The sequence below is a fragment of the Ricinus communis genome, chromosome 6 (assembly GCF_019578655.1).
Source record: "Ricinus communis isolate WT05 ecotype wild-type chromosome 6, ASM1957865v1, whole genome shotgun sequence".
In the NCBI taxonomy this organism is placed as follows: Eukaryota; Viridiplantae; Streptophyta; class Magnoliopsida; order Malpighiales; family Euphorbiaceae; genus Ricinus; species Ricinus communis.
The window spans coordinates 21,962,616-21,975,828 of record NC_063261.1 but is presented as its reverse complement, the minus strand read 5'-3'; the positions used below and the strand labels follow the sequence as shown (position 1 = coordinate 21,975,828).

The window sequence follows — 13,213 nt, the reverse complement described above, 5'->3', positions numbered from 1 at the left end:
TGAATAAAGGGAGTCTACAAAAGCTCTGAAGTCGTGTTTATCAATAGAAATATATCAAAATTATACACAATTATATGTGCTTGTTCTGATAATTCTATTTGGAAATTAAAAACCTGTAGCTAGAGAAAGAAGATTCTAATTGAAAGGGAAACTGAAACTCACCAACAAAAATGGAAAACTTTGTACTATATATGGAAGAAACTTCTGTCAACCCATTAGCTTCATTACCTATCTGATACCTCTAATTGATTTTACTGGTCAATTTACTCCTCTACCACATCTGATCAACCATAAGAGAAATCTACTCCTACCCTGTGTCAGATTACTGATCATTATCTCTACTAGCATCACATATAGACAAACTTCGCTCCAAATTAGCTACTACATCAATCATTTTTGGCCTCTCTCTCCCTTCCAAATTCACACAATGAAGTGCAGTATATGCCACCATCTCTACTGCCTCTGCTTCACTAAGCTCTGGCTGACTAACCCTAGGGTCTAAAGCCCTAACAAATTCGCCAGACATAATTTTGGGCACTGCAAAATCCACGACACTTCCTCCACTATCGTCATCCTGGAATATAGCTCTCTTTCCTGTCAGAAGTTCTAATAATACCACACCAAAACTATACACATCACTTTTTGCGGTTAATACATTTCGACTATAGTTCTCAGGATCGATATACCCAACTGTTCCTACTGCACTTAATGTCCTGTAACCATGTTCTGATTCTGGAGCCTTCAATGAGAATGCAAATTCTGCAACTCTTGCTGTCCAATTTGCATCGATCAAGATATTAGAAGACTTTATTTGTCTGTGAATAACCGGTGGCACTGCATAATTGTGAAGATATTCAATTCCTCTAGCAGCATCTAAGGCAATCTTGATCCTCATTTTCCAAGAATTGATCACACTATTATTCTTTTCATTTATGTTCTTGTCATGTAACTGCTGATATAGGGTTCCAAGCTTCATGAACTCATAAACTAAAAGCCAGTAATTCTCATCTTCATAATACCCAATAAGCCTAATTAAATGTTTGTGGTGAAGCCTTGACAAGAATTCCAATTCAGATTCAAAAGCCCTGTGTTCCTCTTCAGAAAACTTCCTTTCTTCACCTCTCTCCCCTCTCTTTACCACCACTTCACTACCATCTGCTAGTTTCCCTCTATAAACAACACCAAAACTCCCAACACCAATCTTGTTCTGTAATGAAAAATCATTGGTTGCAGCAGCGAGGTCAGGCAGAGTAAATTCTACTGCTCTACTCAACCTTCTTACATGTGGGGTTGACCTCTTTTGTGGAGAAAATCCTAGCAGTCTAGAATACAATAGACCAGAAGCAAAGATAATAGGGAAAACAGACACTTTGATAGGATTATTAACCTGTCGACACAACAAGGCATATGACAATGATGCAAAAATGGACTGAAAGATGGCACAAAGTAATCCAACTATGTCAGGAAATGTTCCAAAAGGCTTGGAATTTTGGTATGGATAATAAAGCCAAGGTATCCACCCTTTCTTCATCCAAGTTACTCCTCCTTTTTGACCCTTGTAAACAAGATCACAGATAGAAATGATCAAGATGGTGAAAGATAATAGCATACTTAGGAGTGCATATTGGGGCTTATGCACTGACGATAGCTGATCAAAAGCAGCTGATGGAAGCTCTAGAATGAAGTTGGCGATAAGGAAGATTCTTTCCAAGTTGCTAACCTGTTTCGCAAGAAGAAAATTAGTTGCTAGAAAGCCATACTCTTACAAAACATATCCAATTTAACTCTAAAAGAAAAAGTCTTAACCTTTGGATCGAAGCGATATGCTCTACTATGTGCCTCGTTAGTGCCAATATCATCTTCTTTAACATCTATACTTAAACATTCAGCCATATTCTCTCACGGAATCTTCAATCAGTTTACTAAACAAAGATAGAAAAGTAAACAGATGGCTATAATGTAATATATATGAGAAGGACTTGGAATGATATATGGCTCCACGCGGCTTAGACTTTGACCGCAATTCTTTTCTTTATTTTTAAAGCATTTTTCTTTTTACAAATTTCCATTTCCAAGAATAAACTACCTTCAGGTGTGATTATGAGATGTTTTGTATCATCTAATGGCAGTATGGAATTGTTTCATGAATAGACTGAGGAATCAAATACTTGTATTCAATTGGGCATTTAGAGTTGTACATAATTCACGCTGTGGTTCTTCTGAAAATTCTATTTGGAAACTGAAATCCTGTAGCTGGAGTAAAAAAAGAAAAGGAGATTGATTATGAAAGGAAAGTACAATAAGTTGAAACATCCCAAATGAATGTAACTGGGCTCATATTGAGGTTCGGACTTATAATCTGATATGTGCTCATTTCCTTTCTCAGTATTCCTCGCCCTTAATACTCCTGCCACTGCGTAAAGCCAACCTTTGCTCCAAATTAGCAACTGTATCAGCCATAGTTGGCCTATTTTTCCCTTCAAAACTCGCACAATGAAGTGCAATCACTAGCTCTACTGCCTCTATTTCATTAATCTATGTTGGACTGACCCTAGGATCCAAAACCTTAACCAATTCACTGGACATAATTCTAGGCAAAAGATGGCACAAACTAATCCAATAATGTCAGGAAATGTTCCGAAAGGATTAAAATTTGTATATGGGTAATAAATCCAATGTAGTAGTCCCCTAATTGTCCACATTATCTTTCTTTTCGACCCTTGTGAACAAGATCAATGATGGAAATTAAGTTGGTCTTATGCATAGATGGCAGCTGATAAAAAACAGCCGATGGGAGGAGCTCTAGGATGAAATTGGCAACAAGGAAGGTTCTTTCCAGGGAGTTAACCTGTTAGAAAAAGAGAAATATTAGTAGCTAGAAAGCCAAATTGATCTGGTTGTTAGTGATCATATTTAAAGCATTATTTTGTCTTAACCTTCAGAACGCAGTGATCTGGTTCTTCATGTGCCTTTATGACTACCAATAGTAGTTTCTTTATATAGAGAGATTCAATCCCAACTGTCACAGAATTATCAATCTCCAAAAACAAGCAAACTTATCAAATTTTGGGAGAAAAAAGAGTGTTATTGATTTTTTTATTGCTATCTTGAGTTTGTGATCCGTAATTGTCATGAACGATTGACGTAAGTAGTAAGGAGTTGGCTTATGTGTGTGTGATTGCACTAGCTTTACACGTGTCTAGCTTCTATTGGTGTCAATACATATTCTATTAGCCCCCCTCAAGTTGGAGCATATAGATTCTGGATGCCCAACTTGGAAATGGAAGCTTGGAACAGAGTTGTAGGAAGAGGTTTTGTAAAGGAATCAACCAGTTGTTTTGATGAAGGGACTGGCATAAGATTGATGATTCCACGTTGAATTTTCTCTCAGATGAGGTGGTAATCAATTTCTATATGCTTGGTCCTCGCATGATATACGAGATTCTCGACAATTCTGATAGCAGACAAGTTGTTACAATACAGATTTGTTGGAGAAAAGGGGAGCTACAAATCCTGAAGGAGAAAGTGAAGCCATTGTATCTCACATGTCATTGCAGCTATAGCTATATATTCTACTTCACTTGAAGAGTGTGAGACTGTTTGTTGTTTCTTTGACTTCCATGAAATCAATATTGAACCGAGAAAACACAGAACCCAGTGATGGACTTTCGGGAATCAGGGCATGAAGCCCAATCAGAATCACTGAAAGCTTTAAGCCGGAGATCACCTGTTGCTAGGAAAAGTAAGCCCTGTCCTGGAGTCCTTTTCAAATACCGGAGAACTCTATGAGCTGAGGTCAAATGAATATTTGTAGGGGCTTGAAGGAACTAAGATAATTATTGTACTTCATATGCTATGTCAGGCCTAGTATGGGTTAGGTACAGCAGCTTGCCAACTGGACTTCTGTATGCTGTAATGTCTTTGAGAACCTGACCCCTGTTCTAGATAATTTCTCAATGGATGCTATCGGTGTCAGTACTGGTTTTGCTCTGAGAAAACCAGTCTATTGCAAAAGGTCTAAAGTGTATTTTCTCCGGCATAGATTAATACCGATTTTGGACCTGGCAACCTCTAATCCAAGAAAAAATTTTAGTTCTCCAAGATCCTTAATTTGGAAAGTATCATGCAGGAATCTTTTTATCTTTACAATTTCTGTCATGTCCGAACTTGCTAAGACAATGTCATCCATATAAATAGCTAAAGCAATGAAATTTGACCCAGTACCTTTAGTAAAGAAAGAGGAGTCTGATGCAACCTGTTTAAACTTCTGAGTATGTAATGCAGCAGTTAGCTTTTCATTCCATTGCCTGCTTGCTTGTTTCAATCTATACAAGCTCTTCTTTAGTTTGCAAACCGTATTGGTCTGCATAGGTTGAAAACCAGGGGGCAAATCCATGTAGATCTCCTTTTGTAAGTCACCATGCAAAAAGGCATTGTTGATATCAAGCTGACAAAGATTCCAGTCCTTTGCAGCAGCTACGGCCATAAGAGTTTTGATTGTGGTGATATTTGCTACAGGACTAAACGTATCGAGAAAGTCAATTCTAGACCTTTGAGTGTATCCCTTAGCCACAAGCCTTGCTTTATATCTTTTTAGAGTTCCATCAGCTTTAAGCTTTGTTTTATACACCCATTTACAACCAATAGTCTGCTTGCCCTTGGGCAAAGGAACTAATTCCCAGGTATTACTTCTTCTAAAGCAGCTATTTCTTCAGCCATTACTTGTTTCTAACAAGTATGTGAGATTGCCTGATTATAATGTTTTGGTTCAGGTAATATTGTTGTACTACATGTATAGGACTGGTACTGAGATAAGATCTTTTCATAAGATAGAACTTGAGAAATACGATGTGGTGTGGTTCTAGGTTTGGGCAAGGAAACTTTAAAATCATGAAATTTTGATGGTAGGTGAATATTTCTAGTAAGTTTGGGAGAGGGTTGAGGAATAGTACCTGAATTAATTGGAGGAGACTGTATTTCAGTGGTAGATGAATGGAGTGGATCAACTGTGTGTGAATCTACCTTTTTGAAATCTTCAAGTGAACTTTTATTTTGATAAATAGGAATAAGAACATCATTGGATGGTATTGTAGCAAAAATCTCTTTAAACGGGAACCTGTTTTCTGTAAACGTTACATCTCTAGAAACAAAAATACTTTTATCATCTAAATTGTATACTCTGTAACCTTTAGTGTTTTTAGGAAAACCAATGAAAACACACTTGATTACTATAGGATGCATTTTTATCATAGGATGAGGTAAAACAGAAGCAAATGCTAAACAACCAAAGACTTTGAGCTGATCATAAGAAGGTTTGACCTTAAAAAGGATCTCAAAAGGAGTAGACTGGTTTAAAACTGGTGTTGGAGTCCTGTTAATTAAAAAAGTAGCATGCAGGACACAATCAATCCAAAAACAAAAAGGGAGATTGGCTTGAATCCTTAAACTCCGTGCAACAGAGAGAATATGCTAGTGTTTTCTCTCAACAATACTATTTTGTTGAGGTGTATAGGTACAAGAAGTTTGGTGAACAATCCCTTTTGATTTGTAAAAATCGGTCATTTCAAATTCTTTCCCGTTATTGGTTCTAAAGCATTTAATCTTGACTGAGAACTGAGTTTCAACAAGATGGTAAAAATCAATGACTAAATGTCTAGCTTCTGACTTAAGCTTCATAGGATAAATCCATAGGAATCTGCTCTTGTCATCAACTATGGTTAAAAAATATGAATGACCATGTATGCTTTTGATAGGAAAGGGTCCCCAAATGTCTAAATGAACAAGATCAAAAATTGAAGTAGAAAAAGAATTGCTAACAGGAAAAGTGGACCTTTTTTGTTTAGCCAAATGACAAACTTCACATTCAAAGCAACTATCATTAATCACAGCATTATGAAACTGATCAAGAGATTTCATTACTTGTTTAGAAGAGTGGCCTAGTTTGTTATGCCACAGAGTAAAAGCAATGACATTACAACTAACAGGATATGAATTTAAAAACTTCTCATTATCTTCTTGTTGTAAAAGCTGATACAATCCATTCACTTGCTTAGCTATACCAGTCATCTTCCAAAGTTTCATGTCCTGAATATAACAAAAGTTGGAAGAAAAAATGAGAGAATAAAGGTTATTTTTGGTTAACTGCAAAGTGGAGATGAGATTACAAGCAAAGTCTGGTATGTAGAAAACCTTATGAAGAATCAAAGAGGGTGATAATTCTACAGTGCCTATACATGTAACCTGAACTAATTCATTATTAGGAAACTTCACATATTTATTAAAAACTTTGTAATGCCTTTTGAAAAAACTGAGAGAATTAGCAATGTGATCCGTAGCTTCTGAATCTATAATCCATTTCCTATTGTGTTATTACGTATAACAACATAGGACAATACCTTTTTCAATAATAGGATCGAAGACAGAGGATAAAACATTGATCCGAGAGTTGGCTGCATTCTGAGAATCAACTGCCTTTTCTTGAATCATTGACATCAAACTATTATACTGATTCCTTATAAAAGTAATAGGACCATCATCACCAGATTTTTTAAAAGAGTTATGATTGTCATAATTTATATGATATGCCAACTGTTCAGTAGTTGAAAAATTATGATTGTCAGAAGGAAAAGATGCAACCTGGTTTGTAAAATTCTGAAAATTCTTGCTTGTTCCCTTGTATCCCAGTGGGAATCTATTCTTTCTGTAACACTTGTCAACAGGATGCCCATACATTCCACATAAAGTGCAGGTGGGCTTCTTGGCCCCATTGTTTGGAAAAATTCCAGAATTGAAAAAAAATCTCTATTGACTATTACCAAGGTTGAGTTGTTGGTTTCCCATCTTCGGCCTAAAACCATTCATATTCTTCATGTGTTGATTATGTCCAAGGTTAAAGACCTTTCATGTTGAATCACAATAGCAAAGATTTCATTCACAGGGGGCATTGGTTTCATCATAAGAATCTAAGACCTTTGGACAGAAAAGTTCTCATTTAACCCTTTAAGAAACTTTAGGATAAAATCTTGTTGTTTCCTATACTTATTACCAGAACATTCACAAGCATGTAGAGGTCTCAAATTACATATCTCATCCCATAAGATCTTCAAGTGGGTATGATAAGCAGTAACAGAAAGGTTACCTTGTTGCAGATAGAAGAATTCCTACTGAAGATCAGAAATTCTTATAAGGTCCCCTTGTGAAAAGCGAACATATAAGTCTGCCCAAAGATCATATGCATAGTCCAACCACATTACACTTTGCCCAATTTCTGTATTAAGGGACCTCTGTAACCAAGAAAGCACAAGATTATTGCATTTCAACCAAGCGTTGTGTTGTAGAATAATCTAAAATATTATAGAATATGGAGTAATTAATAGAAGATAGAGTATAATTAATTAGAGATAATTCTAGAGATTAGAATATTCTAGAATAAAAACTTCTCCAATTGTATATATATATATATATATATATATACTTCCATGATCAATAGACAATACAACAATTTCAAATTTATTTTCTACTTTTATATAGTATCAGAGCCTAATCTGATTATCTAATCCTCCTTTGCTTCAGATTGCCCAAGTGAGCAATCATTTGTTAAAAATAATTTTCTGCCCTAGTGAGCAGCACTGTGAGATTCTTGTGGTATTTCTTTCTTTGTTGCCTGTGTCTTTGTTATTTGGACACTGCTATTATCCATTTTGTTCTCTGCTGCCTACTGTTGTAATCATGAGGGGTACCAAATCAGTTTCTGTCACTACTGATATCATTCCGGCAATGACGAAAATTACGGATCAAAAATTTAATTGGTCCAATTTTCATGGATGGAGCAAGACTATACGTTTGTGGATTTACGAAGCATCAACAAGGCTTATCACCTAACATATAATCCTCCGGATGACAATATCAAGGAAGCTTGGTTAACAGATGATGCCCGCATATTCTTACAGCTGAGGAACTCAATTGACGGTGAAATACTTCCTCTCATTGATCACTGTGAGTATGTTAAGGAATTAATGGATTATCTGGATTTTATGTATTCAGGTAAAGGCAATATCTCTTGTATTTATGATGTGTGCCGGAGCTTTCATCGTACTGAACAGCAAGATTAATCTCTCACTGCTTATTTTATAAACTTTAAGCGTACTTATGAGGAGCTTAATATTTTATTGCCCTTTAGTCTTGACGTGACAGTCCAACAGGCTCAACGAGAATAAATAGTTGTAATGAGTTTTCTTACTGGTCTTCGTCCTAAATTTGAGTCGGTAAAATCTCAAATTCTTTCCAGTCTCCAAATTCCAATGTTGCAGGAGACTTTTAGTAGGGTTGTCCGCAATGAATCAACCCCATTAGTTGCTCCATCTCAGTTGACTAATGCCCTCATCAGTTGAAATACTAATTCTGGGCGATTCAGCAGGAACATTAATAAAGGGAAAAGTTCAAGTAATCGGGTTCCAGAATAAGGGGGAGTTGTCTGCTACTATTGTCATGAGCCCGGACACATAAAACGAACTTGCAAGAAATTGCAAAATAGGCTTCAAAGGAATCCGTATGCGCATATTGCAGCTACTACAACTCCTTCTCCTCTACCAACTGATAAGACAATCATGGTTTCTGCAGATAAATATGCTAAATTCTCTCAATATCAAGAGATATTAAGGTCTCCCTTGCAGCCTATCACTGCTATTGCCGACTTAGGTAATCCAAGTCAATGTCTTCTTTCCTCTTCATCAAAATGGGTCATTGATTCTGGTGCTACAGATCATATGACAGGTAACCCCAATCTATTTTCCTCTTTTCAACCACATTCCTCTTCTAGCACTGTTAGTTTAGTAGATGGATCGCCCTCACGTGTTATTGGCTCAGGCACTATTAATGCAACTTCATCCCTTTCTTTATCATCTGTCTTACATCTTCCACAATTTTCCTTCAACTTAATCTCTGTTAGCAAACTTACTCGAGCATTAAATTGTTGTATCTCATTTTTTCCTAACTACTGTCTTTTTCAAGATCTTATGATGAAGAAGACTATTGGTAGAGGACATGAGTCAGGAGGACCATACATATTAGATACTCAGGTGCCTAAACCCATTGCATGTTCCAGTGCCCTCAGTCCGTTCGATATTTACTGTCGATTGGGTCATCCATCACTTCCACTACTTAAACAGTTATATCCTCAGTTTTCTAGTATATCTAATTTAAATTGTGAGTCTTATCAGTTTGCCAAACATCATCCTGTGTTTTCAGGTCCAAGAGTCAATAAACGGGCTAGTAGTCCTTTTGAGTTAGTTCATTCTGACATTTGGGGTCCTTGTTCTGTAGTGTCTAAAACTGGATTTTGTTATTTTATCATTTTTATAGATGATTATTCTTTTGTTACTTGGCTTTAAGTAATGAAAAATCGTTCTGATTTATTTTCACATTTTTCTAATTTTTGTGCTGAAATTAAAACACAATTTAATCTTTCTGTACTTAACTTAAGAAGTGACAATGCAAAAGAATACTTATCCCACTCTTTTCAAACTTACATGACTCAAAATGGTATTCTTCATCAAACTCCTTGTGTTGATACACCTTCTCAGAATGGTGTAGCTAAAAGGAAAAATAGGCACCTGCTTGAAACAGCTAGAGCTTTTCTATTTCAGATGCAAGTTCCTAAATCATTCTGGGCTGATGCGGATTCAACCGCTTGTTTCTTAATCAATTGTATGCCATCTTCTGTCCTTCATGGTAAGCCTCCTTATAGTATTCTATTTCCTAATAAACCTTTATTTCCTATCGAACCACGAATCTTTGGGTGTATATGTTTTGTCAGAGATGTCCGTCCTCATGTTACAAAATTAGATCATAAGTCTCTTAAGTGTGTCTTTCTTGGTTATACTTGTCTTCAGAAGGGATATCGTTGTTATTGTCCTGATCTTAATCGATACTTGGTATCTACTGATGTTACTTTTTTCGAAAGCACTCGATTTTTCTCTGTATCTCCTTCTTTAGAACAAGCTGAGGATGATGATTGGTTGATTTATACGACTACCAACATAGTAGCTGCAGACTCCAATCCACTACAAATTCAACAACTACCTATTCACCATGTCTATTCCAGAAGGCTGGTTTCTAGCGATTCATCAGATCCTTCTCCCGACTTGGACCTTCCTATTGCCATTCGGAAAAGTAAGCATCAGTGCACTTACCCCATTTCTTCCTTTGTATCTTATGATCATTTGTCACCTTCTTCCTATTCTTTTATTGCCTCTATCGATTCCATCACTATTCCCAAACCAGTGCATGAAGCTTTATCTCACTCTGGTTGGCGCCACACCATGATAGAAGAGATGAATGCATTAGATGCAAATGGTACTTGGCAATTGGTTAATTTACCTACAGGTAAAAAGGCGATCGGATGTAAATGGGTATTTACCATTAAAGTTAATCCAGATGGGTCAGTGGCTCGCCTCAAAGCCCGCTTAGTAGCAAAAGGCTATGCTCAGACTTATGGAGTGGATTATTCTGACACTTTCTCTCATGTTGCTAAAATGGCATCTGTTCATATTTTCATCTCTCTGGCCGCTACACATGACTGGCCATTACATCAACTAGACATCAAAAATGCCTTTCTTCATGGTGATCTTAAGGAAGAAGTTTACATGGAGCAACCACCTGGATTTGTTGCTCAGAGGGAGTCTAGGAAAGTATGTCATCTTCACAAATCATTATATAGGTTGAAACAAAGCCCGCGAGCTTGGTTTGGAAAATTCAGTGAAGCTGTTGAGACATTTGGGATGAGAAAATGCAAATCTGATCACTCAGTTTTCTATAAACACTTGGAATCTGGCATCATTCTGTTAGTGGTATATGTGGATGATATTGTAATCACTGGGAGTGATTCTACAGGCATTTCATCACTTAAGTCCTTCCTTCATTCCCAGTTTCACACAAAGGATTTGGAAAATCTGAAATATTTTTTGGGTGTTGAGGTAATGAGAAGCAAGAAAGGTATTTTTCTGTCCCAACGAAAATATGTCCTTGATTTATTGCAAGAAACAGGAAAACTGGGGGCAAAACCGTGCAATGCACCAATGCATCCTAATATGAAATTCACAGAAGATGGTGAATTATTTGAGCATCCTGAGAGATATAAACGGCTAGTTGGGAAGTTGAATTACCTTACAATAACTCGACCTGATATTGCCTATTCAGTTAATGTTGTTAGTCAATTTATGGCAGCTCCAACAGTTCATCATTGGGCAGCCTTAGAACAAATATTGTGTTATCTAAAAGGAGCTCCAGGACGAGGAATTCTCTATCAAAATCATGGGCACACTCAAATCGAATGCTTCTCGGATGCAGATTGGGCAGGTTCTAAAATGGACAGAAGATCCACTACAAGCTATTGTGTTTTTCTTGGAGGGAATCTAGTCTCATGGAAAAGCAAGAAGCAAAATGTTGTATCCCGATCAAGCGCGGAGTCAGAATACAGAGCTATGGCAAAAGCAACATGTGAAATTATATGGATATACCAACTTCTGATGGAAATTGGTATAAAAATGTCTTTGCCGGTAAGACTTTAGTGTGATAATAAAGCTGCACTTCACATCAAGATTGATTGTCACTTTGTTCGTGAAAAACTACAACAGGGTCTAATCACTACTAGTTATGTGAAGACAGGAGAACAGATAGGGGATATATTTACGAAAGCTTTGAATGGAGTTAGAGTGGACTACTTTTGTAACAAGCTGGGCATGATTGATATCTATGCTCCAACTTAAGGGGAGTGTTGTAGAATAATCTAGAATATTATAGAATATGGAGTAAGTAATAGAAGATAGAATATAATTAATTAGAGATAATTTTAGAGATTAGAATATTCTAGAATAAATAGAGTATAATTAATTAGAGATAATTCTAGAGATTAGAATATTCTAGAATAAAAACTTCTCCAATTGTATATATATATATATATATATATTTCCATGATCAATAGACAATACAACAATTTCAGATTTATTTTCTACTTTTACACGTTGTAAGAAGGATCTTCTTCCCTGGGAACCTTAATTGAACCATTAACAAATTGAAATTTGTTCTTCGAAATCAAAGACATCTTCATAGATCGTGCCCAGCTATGATAGTTGTTGCCAATTAATTGAAAGGAGGTTAACATGAGAGCTGGATTTTCATTTAGGTGGATGTAGTATTCACTATTCTGATCATCGATCTTAAAGGTTTGTGTAGAATTAAAATCTTCAGTAGCCATTGAAGAGATGGTGGTGGAGTATACTAGCTGCTCTAACAATTGATCGTGGATCCGGATCACTACCCACTCAAAAAGGCTAGAATGAACCCCTGTAACAAACGCTTCTTCCGGAACTCAAAAGGCTTCAGGAAGCCAACCCCAAAATGGTCTAAAAAAAAACAACTACCGTAATAGCTATAGTTGCATCATTTTCCAAGACATATACATCTTTTTCTGCCATAACACATGCTTGACATCTTTTTCTTTTGCAGGATAAACTGTTCCACTCACATGTAAAACAGCGTAATGGGAGCGTTTGCCACATGTAAAGACAACATCCATAAATGCCTTATGGCCTTAATAGCAGGTGAAAAACGAACAAGGCCATAAAAATACCGTTCATCTGGTAGTTTGCTAGACCAGTGTGATCATACCATACAAAAATACCCAACCAACCAGTAAAATTTAAACAAAATCAAAATTTTGTCCTGCTCACCAACTGTTCGATAAAATTTCCAACTCGCCAATTGTCTGTCCTGCTCACCAACTCCAAGTCGCACATCAATGTTCTTAAAACAAGAAACAAAACGGCAGCCACACTGAGGTACCACTATAAGCATTGCAGACGAAACCAACTGTGTGCACCATCTCTGTTTATTTTCAAAGCGAACCGAAGTGAGAGACACCCAAGGAATCAGTCGTCACCGTCGAACATCAGATGGGAAAGATCCACTGGTTTGGATAGGGGTCGAATCCCTAAAGGAAAAGGAAGAAGGTAAGGGAAAAATAGTGCTCTGATACCATATCAAATTTTAGGAGAAGAAAGAGTATTATTGACTTTTCTATTGCCATCTTGAGTTTGTGATCCGTAATTGTCATGAATGATTGACATAAGTAGCAGAGTTGGCTTATGTGTGTGTGATTGCACTAGCTTTACACGTGTCTAGCTCCTATTGGTATCAATACATATTCTATTAAAAC

General features: G+C 36.6%; 1 protein-coding gene across 1 annotated transcript; it reads right to left on the bottom strand.

Moving 5' to 3' along the window:
* Window positions 1-139: 139 nt before the first annotated feature.
* On the bottom strand, window positions 140-1,960 carry LOC8277607 (putative serine/threonine-protein kinase-like protein CCR3). The gene is made up of 2 exons (XM_002533605.4): window positions 1,807-1,960; window positions 140-1,720 (listed from the first exon to the last, which is right to left on the bottom strand). The coding sequence occupies exons 1-2, from the start codon at window positions 1,891-1,893 to the stop codon at window positions 323-325; spliced, it is 1,485 nt and encodes a 494-aa protein (XP_002533651.2). The 5' UTR covers window positions 1,894-1,960; the 3' UTR covers window positions 140-322.
* Between the last annotated feature and the right edge of the window lie 11,253 nt (window positions 1,961-13,213).